Source organism: Balaenoptera physalus (genome assembly GCF_965194825.1).
Source record: "Balaenoptera physalus genome assembly, chromosome: 6".
Classification (NCBI taxonomy): domain Eukaryota; kingdom Metazoa; phylum Chordata; class Mammalia; order Artiodactyla; family Balaenopteridae; genus Balaenoptera; species Balaenoptera physalus.
In genome coordinates, this window is record NC_138885.1 from 138,828,020 (window position 1) to 138,852,886 (window position 24,867).

The window sequence follows — 24,867 nt, forward strand, 5'->3', positions numbered from 1 at the left end:
GGCGGCCCTGACCTGCGGCGAGCGCAGGGCACCGCAAACTGCAGGAGGCGAGGGCTGTGGGGACACCGCCACCCCTGCCCACCCAAGTCAGTGGGCTCGGGAGCCAGGAACACAGGCTCCCCCCAGCGGATGGGGCAGCCCGACCGGGTCGAGGTACAGGACCCCCGGGAAGGGTCCCCCGCACCGCCTTGGTCACTCTCAGGGGGATCCCCACATTCTGAAGTCTCCAAACACTCAGGAACCTCACTCAGACCATAGGGGCAACCGTGCACGTCAGACCACCAACCCACAAGGGCTGAGAGCCCAGGTGCCGCACGACAGCCTCGCTTCCCTGTTCCCAAGGCTGGGTTCCCTTTGAGACCTTAGCCCCTCTGCTGCCAGGAGGCCTTGGCCACAGCGCCCGCCCGTCCCGCAGGCCTTGTGGGACCTCGGACTCCTATGGTGAGGTGTCCGGCCACCCCCACTTCCCAGCACAGCAGCTGGGGACAGGGAGGGCACAGGTGGCCCGAGGGGGTGTCCTGCTGGGCAGAGGGGCTGCCAGGGTGGGGCTCGGCTAGGTAGCACCTGGAACCTGGTGGGCTGCCGGGGTCTCAGGCTGGGAGCAGGGAGCCCTGAGACCCGCCCTCCCCCTCTCCCCACTCCCGGACGCTGTGGGTCCGTGAGATGCACAGACGCTGATGCAGGGACTGACCCGCTGGAGCGGGTGTGGGCGGGAGGTGGGCGCGACGCCCCGCCAGGCCGGTGACACACGCGGCTGGGGCAGAGCAGGGGAGCGGAAAAAGTGAGTGGCGGCAGGCGGCAGGCGGCAGGTGGCAGGGGCCGCCTTACGGGAAGGCGGATGCAAAGTGCTGAGTGTCGCTCTCGGTCTCACTTCTTATCTGAGTGCGGCTGCCAGGGCGGGCGGCCGGCACTGCCAGCACACCCGAGGCCACTTCCTTCCCTCCCTGCTCTTTCATCTTAAAAAATTTTTTTCCAGTATCAATATGAGCTCGTGGTCTTTTAAACTTGCTCAGAGTGTGTGAATCAATTAGATTTTTCATGTTAATTTTGGCAGTTTTGATGCTCAGATTGTCCCCTTGTCTTTTGACCGCACCCCAACCTGGTTCCGTGCTCCGGGGCCAAGTGTGTCCATCCCTTCTGCACACACCTGAGGGCTGGCGGCCGCCCGGGAGCCAGTTCACCCAGAGTCCAGGCGGGGCCCCTGCTCCTGCCGCCCCGGGGCCTCCCCGCCTTCGGCCATCAGGTCCAGCACAGGGAACCCCGCGTGCTCCCGGTTTCTGCCAGTCTCCCCGGGAGCTGTTGCACAGGTGGGGCTCAGGAGTGAAGGGCAAATGCTCCGCTAACTGCTAAGCAGCCGCTTCCAGCATCCTTGCCCAGGGTGTGGTCAAGCTTTCCGAGATGGCCGGTGAATAGGTGTGGCTGTGATCTGCAGTTTCCTTATTTTGAGTGAAAATAAGCATCCTTTCCCTGTTTAAGGGATATGTGTGCATATGTGTACATATAACATGTGGGAGGCATGTGCGTGAACAGTCCGTCATTTCTCTGGCTCGCTTTTCCATTGCAACTTTGACCTTGCTGTCTCCCCGATTTTAGACCTTTCTCTAATTGGAGCATTGGCCTTCTGCGCGATATTGCAAATACTTTCTCCAGTCTGCTCGTGCTGATGTTTCTGCTGTGCTACAGGGTTTTCCCCAATTTACACAGTTGAATTTCCCCATCTTCTCTTCCATGGCACCTAGGGTGAGCCGGCATCCCTGCCCTCCCTGTGAAGTTCTGGTAGGTTTTTCTCCTGTGTCTCATAGGGTTGGGATCGATGCAAGCACAGGGTAGGAGGGACGTGTCTACCTTACTACACTCTACTTTCCAAATAGCTGTGCTGTCCCAGCACCACCTAGGAAAAGTCTATGGTTCCCCACTCATTGGCTCTATTCCTGCCTTTTCATGTGCTAACGCCACTGTTTTAATGATCATCAGTATTAGATCTGATAAAGCTGCTCTTCTTTCACTTTCCTTTCCTGGCTTTCTTGGCTGTTACTTGCCTGTTTATTTTTCCAGATGAACTTTACGGTTGCAGAAATGTGGGTTTTTACTGGAATTGTATTACATTTGTAGAATTAGGAAGAACTGACGTGTCGATGGCTCGAGGCATCCGCCCCAGAACATCAGGCCACGCCTGTGCTCTGCTCTCCTGCTGTGGGTTCGTGCTTTTCTCACTAAATCTACGTCTTGGACACGCAATCTTTTCTGTTGCTGTCATAGGCGGAATATTCGCTATCACTTTTTCTTCTAAGTGGTCACCGTTGGATGTACGGAAGCCATTTATTTCTGGATGTTAATTTTACAGCTGCTCCTGGACTAGATTTTCCTGTTGCTGTAGCAGTTTCCCCGCAGACCCTCCTGGGTTTTCCAGGCACAAAAGCCCGCGTCGTCTGCAAGATTCACCAGCAGTGTTCCCTCCAGTGCCCCAGACCCGGTGACTCTCCCTCTGCCTGGGACAGTCTCCAGGATGGCAGGCACAGGGTGTGGGCTCAAGGGCTGAGGAGCTGGTGGGGGCCGCTGTGCTCCTGGCACCTGCGGGTTTGGGCGAGGCTCGCTGTGGGGGGCAAGGTTGGGGGTGTCTGTCATGGTAGTCAGGGACAAGAGCCGATGACCTGCGTGGTGGCAGTGCGTCCCCTCCCTGGGGGACTGAACCATCTTCCAGTTTGCAGAGGGGAGGGGACTGGGTTTCCCCGCAGATGCCAGCCCCCCAGCAGCCTGGCACCTGCTCACTCACAGCATGCGGCAGCCCACTTGCTCGCCTACCCGCTCCATCCCCTCGCCGGCCTGGTGTGGGGACACGTGGGGCTGGGGCAGCACATTCAGGCACAGCTGCTCAGTTGGGGACATCCTGTGCCAGGTTCGGGGGCAGGGGGCTACAGGACCCGGGGGCGTGGAGCCTGGAAAGGGCTTCTGGGGGGGCGGTGCCCGGTGGCCCCCTGAAGTCAGAGGGGTTTCAGGCTGTGGGCGTGAGTGTGGTGGGGACGGAGAGGAGGGGCCTTGGAGGGCCGGGCCGGGCAGGCTGGTGCGTCCTCCTTCCTCAGGCCGGTGTCCAACGAGTGAGGAGGAAAACTCGGCGCCTTTCTTAGAGCTTTCATCACTCTTTAATTACAGTGTAACAGAGCAAGGAAGTGTGTGTGGACCCCTAGATGGGACACGTGCCTCCGAGTCCCCCACACCCAGCTGCCCCGGCCACGCTGCCCCGGCCACGCTGCCCCGGACGTGTGTGTGGAGGCCACGGGGAGTGGCGGCTCCGTCGGAGGGGTCCCTGCTGAGGGGGCCCCGCACCTGCCCCACTGCCCTGGAGGGAGCCCGGCGGAGGCCCCTTTAAGTAGCACCGTGAATGGGCGCCAAGGAGAAGTGGGGATACACGGTGGACACCAGGGCCCCCAGGATGGCCTCGGCGGGGTGACTCCAGCTCCGCCAGCTCCCTTCATTGCCTGTTTCCTGGGCTGCATGACGGGCCTGGGCACACGTGAGGGTGGAGGAGCCCCACCACCGCCAGGAGCTCTCTTCCAGGCCTGGGGGAGCACGAGGCCCCAGGGGAGCCCTGACCTTGTGCATTTCCCCGTGTGCCCCTCGGGGGATCCGTGCTGGACCTACCAGGCCTGCTCCAAGGCGGAGTCTCCAACCAGGACCCGCGGGCCCCTACGTCCAGGCACCAGGCCCTCCTGGGAGGCAGCTGGCGTGTGTAGGAGGGAGGCTTTGGCCAGCTCAGCCTGAGACTGGGTCTGGAGTCCGGGGTGAGGCTCCTTCCCCTGCCCATAGAGCCGGGCAGGGCTGGCAGGTGCTGGCAGGGGTGGGCGCGGTCACCCTTGGACAGGCGGTCACCTCCTGGGCGGCCCTACCACTCTGTGCTCTTCCAGGGAAACTGTCCACCCCGGCTCTTGGTGGAGGGTCTGAAGGACTCGGGCCAGCCAGGGAAGGCGGTCAGAGGGGCCAGGAGCAGTGTCCGTCCTCAGTCCTCAGAGGCCGGGGCCCCTGCGGGCTGTCTGCGGAAGCCCTGCGGCCTGGGGAGCCCGGCCTGCCCGGGAAGACGATGGTGGCGTACTCGGTCTGCTCAGGGACACAGGGGGCCGGGGGATCCGGGGTCTCCTCTCGCCACTGGAAGTCCAGCTCCCCGTAGTCCACGGTGCACGCAGGCCCGGCGGGGGAGCCCTCCTTCTTGGGGAGAGAGGGAGGGACGGCTCGTCGGTCTCCGAGGGGCTGACACGTGCACGCGCGCACACACACACACACACACACACACACACCCACACTCGCACGCGCGCGCACAGCAGGGCAGGGCTGGCCACCCAACCTCGGACACACGCATTGGTGGCGGGCGAGGGGCGTGGCTGCTCTGAGGCCGCCCACCCCGGGCAGTCGCCCCCGCCCCCCAGGGAGGTGCGGCCGCGGCGACGGCACCGCCAAGGGAAGGACGCTCACCGGAGGCTGGTCTTCGCTCCTGCGCGCGCAGCCCTCTGCAGAGAAGCACACGAGTCAGGGAGCCCCGAGGCCCTGCTGTCGTGGCGTGGGGTCTCAGGGGTCCCTGGGAAGGGCACCAGGCTCGCCGCCCGCCCCGCTCGCCTCCTGAGGGTCCGGTTGGGACCTGGGTTGTCTGGGCCCCAGAGGCCCGCCTGGCTTCCAGGCCTCACATGCGGCCCAGCCCCGCGCCCAGTGCCCGCTCGGCTGCCGCAGCGCACACAGCGGGCGCATCATCAATGATCCCCGCACGTTCTCAAAAATATTTGAGGGCGGGAAGAGCGATTCCCTGGAGAGATGACCTCCCACAGGGGCTCTGCTGTCAGCTGGGCTGCACCCCTACCCCGCTCAGCGGGTGGCGTGTCCTCAGCGGTCTCCAGGCGGTGGGGCGGAGCCGGGGGCTCCAGGCCTGCAGTGGCTGTGGCTGTCACCTCGGGCGCCCAGCGGTTAGAAGAGCTTTCAGTGTCCTGCAGCCTGGGGTGACTCAGCCTTGCGGGGGGCTGCCCTCCCCACTCCCCTCCCTCAGACCCCTCCTGAGAGCAGGCACAGGGGAGGGGCACTGCTGGGGTTGTGAGGGGACCCCAGACCCTGGGAAGCCCAGTCTGGCTCCTCCTTGTGGGGGGACGCGGAGAGGGTAGGAGTAGGGGAGGGGTGAAGGGAGGGAGACTGTGGACTGCGCCTGTGGGGACCGGCGGGGCATTACCTCGAGTGGCCCAGAGGAAGACGGCCGCCAGGACCCAGGTCAGCAGCAGCAGCAGCAGAACCCCCAGCAGGGCGCTTGTGATGCCGGTGACCAGGCCCTGCAACTGGCCTTCGGGCCTGGGTGGGGGGCTGGGGCGCTCTGTGGGCAGCTCCAGGACTCCCTCTGCAGGGGCAACAGGACAGGAGTCAGAGCCGGGGACCCAGGGCCCTGCCCTCTGCCAGTCCTAGACCTGCACTGACCAGTCTCGCCCAGGCCTGCACCCCGGCAGAGCTTCCGAGCACGAGCTCATCCTGAGAGGCGCCCGCCACCGGCCCCCTCCCTCAAGGACAAGTGGGTCTGGGGGTGCTTCCAGTCATGGAGAGCCAGCGCCATGGGTCGCCGTGGTCCTGGGTGTGGGACAGAGCCCTGGAACGGAGCCGGGCAACCCCTGCCCACTATGCCCCATGGCTGAGGCTGCTCCTGCTGGCTGCCCAGACCCTGCCCTGCTCACCCCAGCCCTCGGGGGCCCACCCCAGCCTTCGGGGTCCCACCCCAGCCCTCGGGGCCCCCCCCCCTGCGCTCGGGTCTCCGACGCCCGCACCTGTCACCGTGAGCTCCGCAGGCCGGCTCTCGTTGATCTGCGTCTTGGGGGGCAGGTAGATGGCCCCACAGAAGTAGACGCCGCTGTCATTGCGCTGGGCGGCCATGATGCTCATGTGGAAGCGTCGCCCGCCGGGCAGCGGCGTGACGTGGAAACGCCGGTCCCGGCCAGGCTGGCTGCGGTCCTCGGGGAAGGCGGCCAGCTTGTCCGTCTGGTTGCTGGGGCTCATGCGGTACCAGTTGAGGACGAAGTGCTCGGGCTTGCTGGAGAAGCTGCAGGTGAAGGTGGCGTTCGCCCCCTCGGGCACAGTGAGCCGGGCCGGGGAGAAGGTGAGGGGGCTCCAGGGCCTGCTGGGGGCATCTGAGGGGTGGAGAGAGGAGCGGTGGGCGGGCGTGCGGAAGGGGTATGGGGACAGCCCACCAGACCCTCCCCTCCCACTTTCCCAAGGCCCGTCCGATGGGAAGCTTGTGCAGGGCTTCTGCCACGGAGCCTTGCACGCCCCCAGGGACGCGGTGCTCACCTCTCGCGGGCCACTCCGTGGTGGGACTTTGTCCTTTGACGCTACTGAGGCCTGGGGCCAGGGCTGCGATCTGGCTCTGACCTCCAGGCCCTCGCTTCTCCCCCGCGTGGTGGTTTAAGGGCCTTCACCCCCTGCCTCCTTGAGTCCCAGTTGCCGGTCCCCGCAGGCCTGACCCCCACGCTCCCAGACCCGGCATACTGGTCCTGCCTGCTCTGCGCTGGGGGAGGGGGAGGGTAACCGGGAGGCCGGGCTGGGCTGGTGGGGGCGTCCCACGGAGAACCCAGCCCCGGCAGGCTCCATCTCAGGACCAGCTCGGAGCTGGGAGCCCCCCCTCCGCTCCCCCCGTGGGCTCTGCTGACTGGGCAGCAGGAGGCCCTCCGTGTCTTCTGCCACGACTGGGGACTGGTGCTCAGAGGCCAGCCGGGCCGTCGCCCCTCGCGTGGACGAGCCTGGGCTCTGCCTGCAGGCCCCCAAACAAGGCCAGCCGTCGCCTGCCAGGCCCCACCTGGGGACGCCCCGCCACGTGCAGGGGCCCACCTCGCCGACACACACACGCAGCTCACGCTGGCACGCGCACGCATGGGTGTGCACGCCCTCACACCCAGCCCGCTGGCTGGGGGGTGGGGGGAGGGGCAGCCCCTCCCAGGAGATGCCCGGCCGCACCCCACACGGAGTCCAGGCTGACGTGATGACCCGTGTCGCAGGGAGGGGCCCCGGGTGGGACCCACACGTGGCCAAACCCACACTCGGTGCTTTAGCCCCTGCAGACGGCTCATGCTGGGAGCTTGCGCAGTGGCCCCTGATTTGCACACAGCGGCAGGCCTGAGGCTGCCCCCCCCAGACCCAGCTCCGGGTCTGCGGCCAGCTCCCCTCAGCCCCCTGCCCGCTCCTCCAGGCGGGGGGATCCCCCGGCCCCTGTGGAGGGGCAGCTCTGTGCAGGGTGGGCGGTTGTCCTCGCATCTCTGTGGAGGGCCCGTCCCACTGGCAAAGAGGGGCGGGGGCAGCGGGAAGGCCGAGGAGGCCTGAGGGCGGCCGGGCCTCCCCTCTCAGCCAGGCCCACGGCCCCGCGGGGCCCGCCTCTGCTCCCCCGCCACCGCCCTGCCGCCGCTTCGGTACAAGCTGGACACAGATTTGGTCAAAGTCGCGTGGTGGCGATGGTGCACTGGATCCGAGAGCCCTGCTCTGCACAAGGCCCTTGGGCGCCCCCCACCCCCGGGCTCCCACCTGCAGCGAGCCCACGTCTGGGTCCGGAAACCCAGGACACCTCACAGGTACCCCAGGAGCCCCTGTTCTGGGTGGTGCCCCCCAGACTGTGCTCCCACCCGTCCTGTGTCCACGCCACTGCCCCTTTCCCACCTGCCAAGGCCTCGAGTGAGCCCCCTGGGGAGCCCCCCTTCCTGCACAGGCCCCTCCAGCAGGGCCCCCATGAGCGCCTGCGGGGACCTTCGCTGACGAGCCCTGCGTGGACGGCGGCCCTGCTCGTCTTCAGTGCAGGCCCTCACCATCACCCCCATCCGCCAGCCTGAACTGGTGGCCATTTGAGTCTCTTGTCTACCTGCTTGCTCTTTGTGGGGACTCTCACAGAATCTGGACCTGAGCAGCTGGGACCCTGGGCTGCCTGGGTCCCTGGCCGGGTTCTCTACACGGCCTCCCCGTCCCGCTCAGGCCCTGGGAACTCCAGGTCCCTCCCAGGGGCTCTCCAGGCCCTGCTCCCTCTGGACCCCATGGCCTCCCTGCTGCCCCTCAGACCCCTCCCCCAGCACAGCCCTACCGGGATGCCTGTCCCGCGCCCCCACCCCCCCTGGATCCTCACAGTGTGGGCAGAGGCAGGGGCTGGATGCAGCTGCTGGGGGGCCGGCCTGGGACACATGCATCCCTTTACATCAGCCTTGGCCTGGGAGGCTGATAGCAGAGCTTCCTCCCCAGTCCCACTCGCTTTATCCCTGCAGTATGAATGTCTATGAATCTTTTCTTATGTTGTTTGAGTAATTGAAAATTTAAATGTTGTCTATTTATGTAATAATGGAATGTCAGTGAGGGGTCTCCAGGCCTGTTTTTCTGTTTGAGGAGTGGGTTGGGGAGAGAGCCGCTGAGCCCCAGCAGGGTCGGGAGGGAGAGACCCTGGGGGGGTGCCTGAGTGTGGGATGGAGTGTGAGTGTCGAGGTGGCACCAGCCCGGGGCTCCCATGGAGGGAGGCCTGGCACGGGCTCAGGGTGGCCTCAGAGACCACATTTCACAACTACCATCTAACACCTGATTTAGGCAACACCCGTCAGTGGGTGCTGAAAGCATTGCCCAGCGGACTGCTGGGTCCCTACCTCGGGTCTCTGATTCATCCTGAAGGGAAAAGAGCACCTTCCCCCAATACTTTGCAGTGGACCCAGAGGGAGCGACCCCGTCGTGGGGTCTCCGATGGGTGCCCCAAGAAGGACCATCATGTCTATGACCTCCCACAAACAAACAACAGACACACCCAGGTGGCAGGTGCTTGCACACCTGGCCTGGCTCCTTCAGGAATGCCAGCACCAGCAACAAAAGCAGAAGTAGACAGGTGGGGCTACATCAAGGTAAAAAGCTTCTGCACAGCAAAGGACACCATCAAAAAAGGACACCATGAAAAGGCAGCATAGTGAATGGGAGAAAATACTTGCAAATCATATATCTGATAAGGGGTTGATATCCAAAGTATATAAAAAACTCTTACAACTTAATAGCAAAAAAAGAATCTGATTAAAAAGTGGGCAGAGGACCCACAGAGACATTTTTCCAAAGAAGGCATGCTGACGGCCAACAGACACATGAAAAGATAGATGCTCAATGTCACTAATCATCAGGGAAATGCAAGTAAAAACCACAATGAGGTATCACCTCACACCCATCAGAATGGCATCGTCAAGAAGTCTAGAGATAACAAGTGGTGAAGAGGATGTGGAGAAAAGGGAATGGAAACTGACACAGCCGCTGTTGGAACAGTATGGAGGTTCCTTAAAAACTAAACATAGAACTACCATGTGATCCAGCAATTTCACTTCTTAGTATTTATCTGAAAAAAATGAAAACACGAACTTAAAAGATATATACACCCCAATGTTCACTGCAGCACTATTTACAATTGCCAAGCTATGGAAGCAACCTCAGTGCCCATCGACAGAGGAATGGATAAAGAAGATGTGGTGTATATACAATGGAATACTACTCAGCCATAAAAAAGAATGAAATCTTGCCACTTGAGACAGCTTGGATGGACCTAGGGAATATTATACTTAGTGAAGTAAGTCAGGCAGAGAAAGACAAATACCGTATGATTTCACTTATATGTGGAATCTAAAAAAAGCCCAAAAAACAAAACAAGACAAAAACTCAGCTCATGGATATAGAAAACAGATCGGCAGTTTCCAGAGGTAGGGGCTGGGGAAATGGGTGAAGGTGGTCAAAAGGTACAAACTTCCAGGTATAAAATAAGTAAGTCCTTGGGGTGTGATGTGCGGCATGGTGACTAGAGTTAATAATTCTGTGTTGCGTATTTGAAAGTAGCTAGGAAAGTGGATCTTGACAGTTCTTTTCACAAGAAAAAAATCTGGTAACTGTATATGGTGATGATATTAGTTGGGCTTATCGTGGTGATCATTTTGGAATATATACAAATACAAATACACTGTATACCTGAAACTAATATAATGCTATGCCGATTACACCTCAAAAAGTCCTAATTCTAAGGATTTCCATATCCAAAATAAAATTGAGGTTTGATTAAAATCAAACAAACAAACAAAAATGCCTGCTGTAGGTCAGAGGAAGCTGAGGACAGTGGCGTCCAGATGAAGCCGAGGTTCTGGACTCGGCTCCATCAGGGAAGGAGTCCAGCCAGAGGGCAGGCTCGGGACGCCAGGGCATCTGATCTATGGGACTGCATCAGCCACCGTCCCGGGCGTTAGGAGAGTCTGTGACTAACGCTTAGGTGACCAGCGGTGCGCGGATGGAGAGGGCTGTGGGCTGCACCGGCCCCCAAATCCCCGCGTTCGGCAGCACCCTGCAATGTGACCTTATTGGAAACAGGGTCTTTGCTGATGTGATCCGTTGAGATGAGGTGTGGGGTTGGTGGCCCCTAAGCCGACATGACCGTGTCCTTACTGGGGAAAAGGGGACACGTGGACAGCCCTGCACACGGGAGGACGCCGTGTGACACGGAGCAGAGCTGGGGTGACGTGTCCACAGGCCGAGGGACACCAAGCATCGCCACCACCGCCCGCAGCTGGGAGGGGCCTGGAACCACCTCTCGCTCACAGCCTCGGGAGGAAGGGACCCCGCGACACCGAGGTCCGACTTCCAGCTTCCAGAACTGCCGGCCCATAAGCTTCTGTGGTTCCAGCCGCCCGCCCAGTGTGGGGCATTTGTTACCGAAGCCCCAGCCAACTAACACAGAAAGCCAGTGTGCCAGGGTTACCAATCGGAGACTCTGGGTGAGGGTGTTCACTGCTGTGTTTTTGTAACTTTTCTGTATCTTTCAAATATTTTTCAAGTCTGTAAGTTGACAAAAATAACACATATCTGACTTAAAAAAATGTGTCATAGGCTGGGCCAGACAGTTCTTATAAGATCGAATTCTCATGACGCTATAAAGCAGGCATTATTATCACCAAACTGCAGGGGGGAAAACCGCAGCTCAGAGAGGTTAAGGGACCTGCCTGAGGGCACAAAGCTCACCAGTGTCGGCTTCAGTTGGAACTGAAGGCTGGCCCCTTTCACGTTTTGATCTTCCCCTGCTTTGAGAAGGTGGGGAGTGGGCGGCCGAGGGTAAGTCACAGCGCCCCCCAACCCCCGGGGCCTTGGTTCCTCCTCCCGGGATGACACGCACCCCGTCTCCACCCCCACGCCGTGCCTGGGCTCCCCAAGCCTCCCCACGGGGCACCTTTTGGCCACAGGCTCTTGGACCACTGACTGCAGCCGTGAGTTTCCTCCGTCCATCCTGAGAGCGAGGCCAGGTGAGGGGAAAAAGCAGGGCGACCTGGGCGCTGAGCAGGTGCTGAGCAGGCCCGGCTGGGCCGAGACAGCTGAGGGCCTCTGGGCACAGAATCCCGGACTGGCAGCCAGTGGGGGTCAGGGCAGCCCCACCTCGGCTTGGCCCTTCTAGGGCCCTTGACCCCTGAGCCCAGCGAGGTCTAGAGGACAGGCCCTGGGTCTGGCTGGGGACCCCTTCCCATCAGGCCAGCACCGGGCGCAGTGGCTGAGGGCAGGGCAGCCAGGAGGGGCCTCTCCCTGACCACCGCTCTGGCCACGGGCCTGCCGGGCCTGCCTAGGGGGCAGCCCGTACTGAGGGCCTTGGGGCCAGGGCGCCTCTCCAGAACCTGCTGTGGACGCTCCTGGATGTGCCCGGGCGCTGTGCTCCAGGCCATCTCGTCCAGAGGCCCAGGTGGGGCTCATCCCAGGCCCACGACGGGGTGGGTCTTTACTGGAGCTCTTACACTTTTGACATAATCAGAGAAACATCTCCAGGCCACCCAGCCTGTGCCCTCATGGAACCAGTCAGTCCCTTCCCCCCAGGAAAACACAAGCGGGCCGAGGTTTGGGGCTCTGGCGGCCCAGCCCTTTCATCCTACAGAGAGGGGCATGAGCTTGCCCGTCCCTCGGGACTCCCAGGAAGAGCTGGGATACTCCTGCCGGCTCATGAGCAAGGAAGGGACTCACCACCAGGTGAGGGGAGTGGGTGAGGAGCCGGAGCCCAGAGAAGGCCCTTCACCTGCCCAAAGCCACACAGCGCCCTGCCAGGGGCCGTGCTGGGCCTCAGGGGCCTGGTTCCCAACCTCCCCCCTCCCCCCCGCCAGAGACTGAGAACTGGAGGTCTTTGCCCAGCCTGACCCCTCGCCACCCAGCCCCGACCCACATACCTAGGAGCCATCCTGGCTGCCAGCCCAGCTGCAGCAAGGCCCAGACGAGTGGCCACAGTGCCCGCGGGGTCCCCATGCCCGGAGCGCCAGCCCGCCCGGCATGCTGTCTCCTCTACTGCTTGCAGAAGTGCAGGAGGAAAGGAAAGTGTCCCAGGTCAGGTCGGAGGGCCACGCCCCAAGCCCCTGCCCCCTCTTCCTCCTCCTCCACTTGGGCAGGGAGTTGGTGGGAGGGAGAGAAATGCTCTGCGCAGAGATACAGATGAGAGAGAGGGAGAGAGAAACAGAGAGACAGAGGCAGGTGGAGGGGGAGGGGTGCCTCCATCCCAGGCACTTCTTGTCTCTTTATTTGTTGTTGACTCTTCCGGAGGCTGTGGGTCCGCTGGGAGGGGGTGCAGGGTCTTCTCTCCTCCCCTTCCCCAGCCGTCCCTCTGCCCTCTCCGGGCTCAGGTCCCTGGAGCCACAGTGTTTGAAGCACCGCGCTCTGCCACTGCTGGGCCAGGCCTCTGCTGCCCGCCCCCGCCACCCGACGGGCTGTGGGCAGCGGGCACACTGCTGCCCCAGTGGGCAGTGAGGGTCTGGGGCCTTTCCTCCAGGCCCACCTGAGACCCTTTCCCTCTTGTCCTACCCGGGGCCCTGGGCCCTCCCTGCCCCCATGGTGGCCCTGCTAGCCCCGTGCTGAGGGGCGTCGGGGCCCAGCACCAACCCCCTTCAGGAAGCCTTCAGGAAGCCTTCAGGGGCTTCCGGGGCCAGCTTTCAGGAGGCCCCAGGCTGGGGGCGGCCGCGTTTCCAGATCTTTCCACTATCAGCAGCTTCCTGACCTCCTCCAGTGCTGGGGCTTGACCGGTAATGCAGACCTCACCTTCCAGGACTGACTTGCCTCAGGCTGGGGGAGGTCCTGGGGTCCGGGGCCCCCTCACAGCCCGAACATTTGTGAAGTGATTGGATTATTCACCGCATTTTGCTCTAAGCATTTTGTTCTAATGAATGGAAAACAGGAAAAATGAAACTGCTGATATTAGTGGCGCAATGTGTAGGTCTCATCAGCTAAGATGACAGAGACAGAAACCGCCTGACAGCTGGTGTTCAGCTCCCGCTCTGAGACACTCAGGGTTCGCTGTGAAGGGAAAACATTAAAGAAAGCTGAAACGGTGGAAAAAGAGCATCAGAGATGATGTCTCAGGCGAGGCGCTGGGCGGAGGAGGCTTCGGCGGCAGACGAAGGGCCGCTCCCCGAGCCTCAGCTGCTGGGGCCCCGGCAGGGCACGGCCTGGAGCGGGGGAGGGGTCCCTGCCGGCCAGGTGCGCTCCGAGCGTGGAGCGTGGGGGGAAGCTGGCCAGACGGCTCTGGTGGCTGGTCTGGGAGAGTGTGGCCCGCAGCTGCCCCGTGTGACACCCCATGCAGACAGGCATCTCCTGGCAAACCCTCCCCTGTGGCCTCCCCTCGGGGGGCTGGAGCCCAGGGCCGCCAGGCACCCAGCACTCTGCTCCCTGCTGACCCCTGTGTCCGTGAGGCACGTGGCACTCACACTGGGGCCGTGAGGCTCTGTGCCGGGGGACTCAGCTGTCCTCGGAGGACCAGGGCTGGAGGAGGCTGGGCTGGAGGGTGGGGGTGTGCTCTGGGATGGGAGGTGCTGTCAGACCCTGGGGGGTCTCCTCACCACCCCTCACCTCAATTCCATCTGCGAGAGCTCAGACTGTGTCCACAAAGAGCGATGCAGGGCCCCTCCTCACCCGCCCACCTCCCTCCATCTCCCTCCGTCCCTCCCCCTTCTCCCCCTCGACTTCCTCTTTCCCTCTCACGCCCCCTTCCCTTCCTCTCCCCTCCTGATTTTCCCCTCCCTCCGGACTCTTAACCCCTGCCCCGCTGACACCCTTGGGGCTGGGGGCTCGGTGGGGGACCCAGACTCAGGAGGCTGAAAGGGGCCCAGAGACCGTGGAGGTGGGGAGGGGGTGCACATGGCCTGGGGTCGGCAGGACCAGCAGGGCAACCGGGTCAGAGCCAGGGAGGGGCTCAGGCAAGTGAGGAAGGGGGAGGAGTCCCAGAGCCTCTGGGGTGCTGTCCCCCCAAAGTCAGCTCCCCCCGAGCTTATCAGCTCACTACACCCCAAACACCCCCATCCAAACACATGCTGTCCCCACCACACACTGTCCCCCCCAAACACACAAACTGTCACCACACACGCTGTCACACCACACACACCATCCCCACCACACACACCGTCCCCACCACACACGTGCCCACCACACACACCGTGCCCACCACACACACCGTCCCCACCACACACACCATCCCCACCACACACACCGTCCCCACCACACACACCGTCCCCACCACACACACCGTGCCTACCCGTCCCCCTCCCTCACCATCCTTCCTTAGGGACAGAACAGGCTCCCTGGGAGGAGGGCAGAGGGAAGGTCAGGGCTCCATCTGTCTCCCTTCTGTGTCCCCTGTCCTTTCTGTCCTGCGTCCTGATTTCACCCCTTCAGGTTTGGGAGATTCCAGCCGAGGTCCCAGCCAGGGCCTCCGTTCCCCTGGTCCCACGTATTACCCTCTCACATGACCAGGCACTGGACCTGGTCATCAGAGCCAACAGGGGACCCCAGTTCAGTGGGCTTTCCAGCGATGAAAGCTGCGTGTTATTGTCATCGAGGTAATCGCAGCTGTGCCCCCAGCTGTGAGGATAACAGAGCTGGCCCTGCACGTGGGGCCGAGTCTCTCTCAGTGATAACACTTTGCACAACTGCCGTCTGCTATTACAGCCAGGATGCTGCCATGGGTACGGCCCAGCCAAGGAGCGCAGAGGGCCTTGTCTTAGTTCACTCGTGTGTGTTTAGTGCTGTACGACGTAGCCACGTGACAGCCCTGGCATCCAGCCCTCTGAGATGATGCCAAGGTCTGTCACCACGGGACACCCTGTGCCTCTTTGAGCCACACCCATCTCCCTTCCGCTCTCACCCTGCATCCACTGGTCCATTCTCCAGCATATACTTTTGTCTCCACAAAGTACAGTGGGATGGCCCGGCAGTGGCCCGCGGGGTGGGTCTCTCATGCTGCACGATCCCACGGACAGCGGTCCACGCATGCGTTTGTCTCCTCTGGGATCGTCGCTGTGCCCGCATGTGCTCCGTGGCAGGTGGCACACTTGGCTCTTCTCTGCTGAGGTCCGCTGGGCGGATCGAGTTTGGGGTGGTCCTGCTGGGAGGACCCCATGTGCAGGGCCTGGGTGAGCAGCAGCTTTGGTCCTGGGATCCGTGGGTGTCTGGGTGCAAGGTGCCGCGGGGTGTGTGTTCTGTGTCTGCGGGGCACCCCACCTCTACCCAGTCCATCAGGCTGCCGGCTGCTTCCTGCCCGACCAACTGCAGAAGCCCAGGGACCAGCAGTGAAGGAAGCGAACGGCCCAGAAGGTTCTCAGCAAAGCGGGCACTGAGGACGCAGGGTCTGGCTTTTAGGAGCCTGGGGAGGTTTCCCTACTCGGGCCACCCACCCTTCTACCTGGAGAAGAGGGGCCCAAGAGTTTCCAGGTGTGCCGGCCGAGGTGACACGCACAGCCGCACAGGAGCGGAGGGAGAGTGGGGGAGAGGGGATTCCCGTGCTCCTGAGGCACCACCAGAGCCGGAGGGAAGTTTCCATTCACAGGAGAAACACAGGAAGCAGGAGGGTCATCCTGAAACTGCTTCTGAGGGGCTGGAGGGTGGTGGTGTCGGTGACCTCTGACCCAGACTGGGAGTGCACAGCGGAAACGATGTCCCCCAGCCCGGGAGGGCGGTGGATTCACAGCTAGTCTGAGGTTGGAACAGGAAATGGTTAATAGTGTTTGCAAATACAAACTTTCTGCTCTATCCTGTTTCTGAAGCGTTTCCCAGAAGTTAAAAAAGAGCGCCTAATTTATCTGCCCAATTTAAGAATCAAATTAAAAAATAGGGACAAAATATTTCCACCATTTATTGTACACAAGAATAATAGTTGGCTTGTTTGTTAAGGTGGTGGGGTTCCAGAAGATTTCTTACCCCCTCATTTCTAAACTTTCTAGAATGCTGTTGGGAGTTTAAATGCAAATTTATATTTGAAATTTCCTAAAGTGTGTGTTTGGGTGTATGTGTTCATGTGTATCTGTGTGCGTAGGTGTGCAGGCATGTGTGTGTATTCATGTGCAGGTGTGTGTATAGTGTGTGTTCATGCCTGTATAGGTGTTCATATGTTTATGTGTGTTTTGTGTGTGGTGTGTGTTCGTGGGTACCTGTTCATGTGTGTGCACGTGCTCATACATGGGTTGGTATTTGTATATGTGTATATATGCGTGTGGTGTGTTTGTGTGTGTATAGTGTGTAGGTATGTGTGTGTTTACGGGTGTGTGTTCATGTGTGTGTAGTGCACGTGTGTGAACACTTCCCTGGCCTCTCCCACTGGGCGTCATTCACGCTCCTTGCTGGCTGCTCGCCCAGGCAGCTGAGGTGCTGCCCCGCGGGCTCCGGTGCCAGACTGACCTGGGTGGACGTGCAAGAGCCGCTGCCCTCCGGGCAGGCTGTCCTCAACTTGGAGGGCCGGGGTCCCCTCTGCCCAGCCTGTGCCGGCTCACTCAGAAGGTGCCCCCCCACCTGCGTCCCCTCCGTTGCCCGATGTCACGGCTCCTTCCGGGACCTGGTGGAGGTGCCGGCCCCTCGCTTGGCAGCAGCCGGGCTGGATGTTGGAACTTGGGACGGTGGGAAGCGCCTTTAGGAACAGAACCGGCTGGACGGGGGCTGCTGCCCCAGCTGCTGGCCAGGACCCCCTCCTGCTGCCTGCAGGCCCTGGACACACACCTCGACGGCGTGCTGGGGCTCGGGCCTCCCGGGGGGCCACACGGCCTGGGGTTCGGGGAGTGGCCCATGTTCCTGGAGCTGCACCCCCTCTGCTGAGGTCTGGGGGGCTGAGGTGAGCCCAGCACGGGCTGAGCACCACGCTTCTGCCCGAGTCTCTCTTCTTGTCTGTCTGTCTGCCTGTCTGCCTGTCTGTCTCAACCTCTCCTGCCCAGACACACAGGGTGGGGCCCTGTTGACAGAGCAAAGCCAGTCGGCCGGCTGGCCTCATGCTGGACCCCGCGACCCCTTGACCCTGACCTGGCTGCCAGGCTTGATGCCTCCCTGCTGGGCGGTCCTGCCTCTGCCACCCTCCCCCTCCCCACCCCCGGCCCAAATGGGGCAGTTCCCTGGTCCAGTGTGGCAGTGAGGGGCTTCAGGGGAACCAGCCAGGCCAAGAGGGGGACAGACACTCCTGCAGGAGACTGTCCTCGTGTCTCGCCTGGGCTGCGGATGGTTTGCTTTCACACGCTCCACCTGGAGGCCCCCAGTGTGAGGGCTGCCCGTGCCGCCCGTCAGGGAGGTGAGTGTGAGTGAGGAGGCCAGAGAGTGCCCACAGGGAGAGGGGCCTCAGCGTCTCCCTCGGGGGGCGATCGAGTAGAAATGGTACCTGTTTCCTGACACTGCTCTCCACACCCATCCCACCCCGGCCTGGGGTCGTCAGCGCCCCAGGGAGGCTGTCATAGGTCAGAAGGTGGAGGGCAGAGGGCGGAGGGCAGCGTAGGGGCAGAGGGCGTGGCTACGAGCCTTGTTCTTAGAGCCTGTCCTTAGAGATGCCAGCATCCTTGCACCTGCTCCGAGGAAGGGCTTCTCCCACCCCACCTACGGGCTGCACAGTCACACAGCCGGACCCATGGTTCCAGGACGCGCCGCACAAGCCAGGAATCACGTACGGAGTGGTGCGTGCGTTTTGCTTCGCCCATCGTTTCTCTGGTCAAAAGGAGGGGATATTTATGGTTGAAGAATTTGTTAGCTGACCCTGTAAGTAGTTTTTGCAGGGGGCTTGGCTCGTGGGTTTGGGGAGCAGATAAATGGGCAGACGGATAGAGGTATGTGGAGGCTGACTTCCCCGGGGTCTGCACCTGGGCCTTTGGAACAGGCTCTGGGACAGACTGAGGAGGTCCTGAGAAGGGTTGGAGGTGACAGGCTCCTTCCATTTTGAAAGGGTCCCGTCTTGTCACCCAAAGGTTATTTTCCAGGGCGGGGGGTGGTGAGTCATGATTCCAAGACTCTCCTCCAGAGTCAGAGACAGTTGGTGGTCTTGGAGCAGAGGGGCCTGCAGGGTGGCCTGGTGTACAGGGCTGTGGTCTGGTATGGGCAGAGCGAGGGTGCCAACACCCAGCACGGTGCAGGCACAGCCGGGGCCACTGTGCCTGGAGGGGCTACCAGAGAGGGAGAGCTCGGTGGGGGCTCCTTGGGCTAGGGCTACAGCCACCCCCTCAGCCCCCTGCACGGGCACGTGACAGGACTGCATGGGTGCCCCCATACACACACTGACCAGCAAAATTCAGGACCTTAGAATTGCTACGATTGGCTGGGAAATAACCAAAAAACTCCCAGAAAATGGCTGCTAGAAGTTTATTTCTCTTGAAGAAGAAATCCAGAGGTAGGCGACCCTGAAGTGGTATTGCGACTCCAACTGCCATCCAGGATTCAGGGTCTCAGCATGTGGTTTCCATCTGCAAGTTCACTTCATGGTCTAAGGTGGCTAAAGGAGTGCCAGCCATCACCTCTGCACTGATGAACTGAGAAGGTGAAAGTGGAATGGGAAAAGTAGGACTTTCCCTGGTTACCTGGTCCCATATTATGGAACCTTCCCCAAAGCACATCCCAGTAATTTCCTGTTCTATCTCATTGTCACACTTAGCTGCAAGGAAGAAAGATGTCACCCAGTTGAAAGAGAGCCAAAAGGAAGTTTGAGAAATGAACAAGTCACTTGACAGGATCAGCTGTAGTCTGGACACAGACAAGGAAAGAATCAAGGAACTGGGAGAAAAATGAGAAGAAACTGCTCAGCATGCAGGGTACAGAGGCAGAGTCACGAGACAGGTGAATATAGGGAGGAGGCCCACAAGGAGGTGAATAGGCCGTGGGCAGAGCATTCACTGGGGGCGAAGGCTATGCTAAGTTTGCGCCTTGGAATTTCTAGGTGGCTCTGGGCGTGAACAGGCTGCAGGAAAGGCCCGCGAGGCCCGCTCCCAGCAGGGGCGAACGCAGCGATTCTCGAACCTGGAGCCGGCCGCCCGGGAGGTGCCGTAGCCCTCGGCAGGGGACACAGAGCAGGCAGCTCGCTGCTGTGGGCACTGCCGCCTGCCCAGGGCGAGGGTGGGGGCCCAGCGGCCCAGGGGCAGAGTCCACGACCCTCATTCCGGGAGGGGGTCCGGATGAGGCCCGCTCTGTCCTGGGAGCTGCCAAACGGCCTGGGGGAGCATCCTTTCCCACCACCCGCGGGCGCCGGGGGGCTTGCTGGCCGCTGAGCACTGTCCCTGCCAGCGGACGTCCCTGTTTCACTCGCTCAGAGCCTTTTCCTCTCGTCAACACGAGCCGCCGTTGCATGGCCTTGGGCCCACGGAGAAACCCGCTTCCTTGGCACTGGACGGGCCAGCTCCTCGGCGGGGTCTTGGAGCCACACTGCCCAGTGGACAGGGCGCTGGGCGCCGCCTCCCCACGGTCACCGAGGGCGGCCTCCCCTGGGAGCTCGCTTGAGCTCTCCCCCCGCCTCCCCGGGCTCAGGCCCCTCCCGGCTCTGCTCGACCCTCGACCCTCGGCTGGTTCTTTCTTCGAGCCATGTCGCCATCTCACTGTCACCAAGTACTGGACACACATGGGGTGAAGCTGGCCCGCGGTCAGGAGGGGAGCCAGACGCATGCGCACAGGACGCAGGGGGGCGGGGCTTCCTCTGAGGGGAGGCGCAAAGCCCCCAAACAAGCCGCATCCCAGGTGGAGCTGCCAGGGGTACCAGCGCCGGTGCCTCTGCTGGGAGGGGCGTGCTGGCGGCGGGTAGGGGGCACGCAGACAGCTTTGGGGGGCTGGCTCCTTCGGGTCCTGAGCTAAGACTTTAGAGTAATTTGTGAAGTTGTGCATTACCTTTAAGGCATTTTTACGTAAATGTACATTTCTAGCCAATAAAAAGTGTGAAGAAAGGAAACGTCATGGGAGGGACTTCCCTGGCCGTCCAGTGGTTAGGACTCCGCACTTCCATTGCAGGCGGCGCGGGTTCCATCCCTGCTCAGGGAACTAAGATCCCGTAAGCTGCGTGGCACAGCTGAACAAACAAGCAAACAAACAAACACCAAAAAAAAAAAAAAAGAAAAAGAAAAAGAAAGAAAAGTCATGGGAAAATTCGCAACGATACATGTTCAATAAAGTTCCTCAAGCTTTGTTTGTAATGGCAAAGACTTAGCACCGTGTTCAAGGACAGAGGCCGGGCAGGTAGATTATGCCCCAGCCACAGACTGGAAAATATCAGATATTTAGAAGAATGGGTATCACCGTCCATGCTATGCTGTGGGTAAAAGAAGCAGGCCTTAGGATAATATGTTTAGTAGGATTTCCTATTTGTGAAAAATAATTATGGAAATGTATATGTGCATAGGCACCGAAAAACACGTGGATGTCAGCACCTCGATGACTATGGGCGATTTTTATCATATTGTAGTTTGTCCTTTTTATTTATCTGTTTCTGATTTTTCCTAAAATGAAAATCCACTGCTTGCGTAATAAAAAATACGCAAAAGGATCAGAAAAAGAGGGCTATTTCTCATTTCTCTGAGACAAATCCGGTTGCTATGGAGACGAGACGGTTGTCAAGGCGGCAATTGGTCGGTGCCGGAGGCGGGTGGGCGCTCGCTAGGAGCCGGAGCCAGCGCAGCCCTCAGACCGCACTGCGGAGCCCAGCATGGACGGCGTGGATGTGTGGGCCAGCACCTTGGCCCAGCTGATGGCCAAGAGGAAGCCCCAGGACACCTGGGAGCTGGTCCCCGAGGAGAACCTGGCCTCAGGGCACCTGGACAGCAGCGGTTTCCAGTACCGGCTGCGGGGGCTCTCGAGGTGCGGCTGAGAGTGGGGTCTCCTGTGGGGTCCTGGGAGGGAAGGGCCGAGGCTACTTAACCACTTGGCTAGGCTGGGTGTGGCCTGGCCGGTGAGGAAGGCGGAGGGGGGGGGGTGGTGGTGGCATGTGTCTGCCTGGCCTTGGCACCCAACAGGTGGGTGGGTGGGCCGGGTATTGCTCCTCCCTTCCGGGAAGTGCGGGTGTGGGGGGAGCAGTCTCTTCATTGCCTTTCAGCACAGGCGAGCTGAGACCCTGCCTGGCAGTGCCGGCACCGCCAGGCCAGTCGGGGCCCTGCCAAGGGGTGGCTGGCGTGGTGGTGCTGCCCCCGCGTGGAGGACTTTGCTTGTTCACTGCAGCACCTCCTCGTTGCCATGGCAGCGCTGACAGCGGGCGCAGGGGGTGGGCAGGCACCCGGTCAGCGCCCGGCCCTGCACTGCACAGAGGCCTGAGGGGATGGAAGAAGGGAGCACAGGCCCCAGAGGAAGGAGGATGTCCCCGGCCTGGGCTGTGGCTGAGTGGGGGCTGACTCACGAGCCCCGGGGACCACGGGTCACCACGTGAGCCTCGCCCTTCCTCATCATGATGACAGCTGCCGTCAGAGCAGCCAGGACGGGCCAGACCTGCGGGGGCCCTGCCCAGCCAGGCAGCCTGGTCCCCCAGGGGCCAGCTGGGAGGGGGCTGGGGGGAGAGGGGGCCTCGCAGACCAGTCACCGTGTGGACCCTGCAGGCAGCTACCCTTTGACACGGACGCCCCAGTTCCCCAGCGTCCGAAACCCCTGGAGTCAGGTGTGCAGTGGGATGCCGGCTTTCCCAGGTGTCAGGAAGTAACAGCCTTCGGTGCATCTGAGGGGCCCCTTCCAACCCGGTACTGTTCCCACAGCCCCGTGGAGGAGCCGCTCTACACAGGTGGGACGAGGACCCTGAGCGCACATTCATTTTCCGTTTTCATGGACAGAAATGCCAGCTGGTGGGATGGTCACTCGGGCAGACCCACCTCTCCACGTGCAGCCATTGGCCACGTGCAGCCATGACGCGCTCATTAATTAACAGATAAAGGAGGACGTCCAGTCCCTAGGGCACCATCTGTGTCCAGGTGCTCCCCGGCCATGTGTGGCTGGAGGCTGCACGCAGGGGCGCAGTGGGGACAAGCCCACCATCAGGGGAAGTTCCGGTGGATGGGGCAGAGGGTCACTCACCTGTGACCTGACAGTCTGGAAACAGAAGCACACAGGGCCTTCAGCCTCCGGAGCAGCCCCCTCACGGTGTGAGGGCCAAACCTGCCGCCCAGGGAGTGGTGCCCGCAAGCGAGCGCAGGGCCACCCCGGCATCCTGGGGTCCCAGCCCCTCACCGCTCTCCTCACGCTTCTCTGCCCACCCCCAGCCTCCCCATCACCTCTCTCCCGTGGGATGGGCTCCCCAGGTCCTTTCTGCAGCCCCCCGCCCCCGCCCTGGGCATCACAGATGCTCTTCCTTCCCTCACTGTCCTGGTGACGTCTCCTCGGGCAGTTGAGACCCAGGTCAGCAGGCGACAGACCAGCAGCAGCAAGCGCAGACGTGGCCCTGCACGTGGCAGTCCGGGCTTTGCCGCTGAGGGCGTCTTGGTGCCAAACGGACGAAAGGCGTTTGCTTCGGCTTTTCAGGTTATGGGTGCAGCGAGGGGTGTGCACACACGGGCTGGGGTCCTGAGTTCCGCTGGGCCCGGGGGAGGGCCACCCCGGCCCCGCTCACCCCCTCTCTCCTCCCCAGGCTCCAGTGTGGCCGCTGCCAGTGGGGCTGGTCCTCGGCCCACGTGCACACCCTCTTCCACCTGTGGTGGGACGAGGATGCCCGGCAGGGGCTGGTGAAGATGCGCATCTGGGCCCAGCGGTGCCGGCTGTGCCCGCCGGGCGGGGCCGCCTGCCAGGTCAGCCTGCTCAACGTGCGGCTCTTCCTCAACAAGCTGGTGCAGTTCATCGTGCAGAAGTGCTACGGGGAGGGCCCAGGCTCCGACCAGTGCCCCGAGATCTGCTTCGGCGAGCACTGCGAGGCCTGCGACCTGGGGGTCTGCTTCTTCCAGAAGCCCCCGGACCCCGCCTGGGGGCCCGAGGTCAAGAGCCCCAGCACCATCAAGGGCAGGTTCACCCTGTATGGCGGCAGCAACGTGGACGCCCCCACCGCCAGCCAACAGCTGCGCACGCTTGGCTGCGGGCTTGTGGTGGACCGCTCCAGGGGCTACACCCCCAACTCCATCACGGTCCCCCTCTCCGTGGCCGACTTCATCAAGAACCCCCTCTCCGAGGGCAGGGACTTCTTCGGCGAGGATGAGGAGATCGTCACTGTCCCCTTCTCCCTTGTGCACAAGGACAAGGGGCCCGTGGCCGACCCCGCCGGGCCGCTCATCGTCGGCAGGGGCTCCCTCTACCTGCCCACCAGTTCCAAGGCCACGTCCAAAGGCAAACGCTTCCCGGTGAACATCAAAGCCCCCGTCTTCCACGGCAAAGGCCTCCTCCTCAGCGGCACCAAGGAGATGACGGGCTTCATCTACAAAGGCCACGGCTGCATCTCCGACCCTGATGAAGATGAAAATGAAGACGAAGATGCAGACGACGGCTGGGGCCCCGCGTTTGGCAGCAGCGGTCCCATCATTGAAGTCACTGAGGGAAACGGCCTGCGGCCAATGACCTACATCATCGGCCTCATGAACAACGGGGAGGGCTCCGTCACCTTCCCCTCTTCCTTGACCAATGTGGTCCTTGAAGGCGAGGACCCCTTTGACCTCATCTACGGCTCCCTCACCTTCCCTTTCATCTTCGCCGACAAGGGCAAAGGCGGGGCTTCCTCTGCTGGCGTCACCGAAGGCAAAGGGAAGGAGGATGGCGGCAGCGGCCCTGCCACCGCTGGCCGTGAGCCCCTTCCAGGGACCAATGCCGGTGGCCCCGTCCCCATCAGCGAGGGCTCCGTCACTATCCCCTTCTCCGTCCTCAGTATCATTCAGAGCAAGGGCTCTGGCAACGATGCCAGTGGCCCTCAAAGCAATGGCCTTGCCACCCATGGCTTTTCCAAGAAGCAGAGGCAGCCGGGGCCCAGGGCAGGCAAGTCCGGCCCTGGGTCCTACTGGGAGGAGGACTTCTGCTGGGCCGAAGGCTTCTGCTTTGACCCCTACGAAGAAGTCTGGATCTGGGTCTCAATGACCGTCTGCATCCTCTGGATAATGTACCTGTACAAGTTCAGCCCTGACCACTCCCCGCGGGTGTGAAGTGTGGCACCTCTCGTTGGTCCCCACTTCATCCCCCAGCAGGGCCGCCTGGGCAGCCAGCGAGCCAAGTGACCTCCCTGTCCCCCCAGCAAGCCCCCGGCCGCCTTGGCCGCCCCCTGCTTCCGTGTTCTGTCTCCTGCCGTGAGTTGTGGTGTCGTGGCAGCTCACGCCGTGGTCATCCCCCGAGCTGACCGTGTGTGTTCCAGGCGCTTTTCTGTACGTGTGTTACACTCCGATAAAATAAAAGTTAAGAAGAAGCAGCCACACGGCACTCGGGCTGAGCTGAAGGTGTGAGGTGGGAGGGCGAGGTGGGCACACGGGCCGACACCTGGGTCCCAGTCCCCGCAGGGTCTCCTTCCCTCGATGGCTTCTGGATCCCTGGACGGGACGCTCGGACCTGTTCAGCACAGGCTGTCAGGGCAGGGTGGGCGGTGGGGGGGAGGAGGTCCTACACCACCCACTCTGCGAAGATCACAGCCCCTTGAGGTGTGGTTGGCAAGCCTCTTCCTCCCCCCCACCGCCCCCCCCTCCCAACACCAGGGTCCCAGGAGCTGAG

At 61.7% G+C, this 24,867-nt stretch overlaps 2 protein-coding genes across 2 annotated transcripts; one reads left to right on the forward strand and one right to left on the reverse strand.

Annotated features, from left to right (window-relative positions):
• Positions 1-1,233: 1,233 nt before the first annotated feature.
• PDCD1 (programmed cell death 1) lies at positions 1,234-12,365 on the reverse strand. Its single transcript, XM_082465617.1, has 5 exons — positions 12,189-12,365; positions 5,784-6,143; positions 5,204-5,365; positions 4,465-4,499; positions 1,234-4,197 (listed from the first exon to the last, which is right to left on the reverse strand). Exons 1-5 carry the CDS (start codon positions 12,262-12,264, stop codon positions 3,967-3,969), a joined length of 864 nt encoding a protein of 287 aa, XP_082321743.1. The 5' UTR covers positions 12,265-12,365; the 3' UTR covers positions 1,234-3,966.
• Positions 12,366-20,822: 8,457 nt separating this feature from the next.
• Positions 20,823-24,575, forward strand: RTP5 (receptor transporter protein 5 (putative)). The gene is made up of 2 exons (XM_082466124.1): positions 20,823-21,075; positions 22,823-24,575. Exons 1-2 carry the CDS (start codon positions 20,924-20,926, stop codon positions 24,309-24,311), a joined length of 1,641 nt encoding a protein of 546 aa, XP_082322250.1. The 5' UTR covers positions 20,823-20,923; the 3' UTR covers positions 24,312-24,575.
• The last annotated feature ends 292 nt before the right edge of the window (positions 24,576-24,867 follow it).

Coding starts and splice junctions, on each gene's coding strand:
- PDCD1 (XM_082465617.1), bottom strand. CDS start 12,264: ATGGGGACCCCGCGGGCACTGTGGCCACTCGTCTGGGCCTTGCTGCAG. Junction 5,366..5,783: donor TGCGGAGCTCACGGTGACAG/GTGCGGGCGTCG, acceptor TTGCCCCTGCAG/AGGGAGTCCTGGAGCTGCCC. Junction 4,500..5,203: donor CTTCCTCTGGGCCACTCGAG/GTAATGCCCCGC, acceptor GCTTCTCTGCAG/AGGGCTGCGCGCGCAGGAGC.
- RTP5 (XM_082466124.1), top strand. CDS start 20,924: ATGGACGGCGTGGATGTGTGGGCCAGCACCTTGGCCCAGCTGATGGCC. Junction 21,076..22,822: donor CGGCTGCGGGGGCTCTCGAG/GTGCGGCTGAGA, acceptor TCTCCTCCCCAG/GCTCCAGTGTGGCCGCTGCC.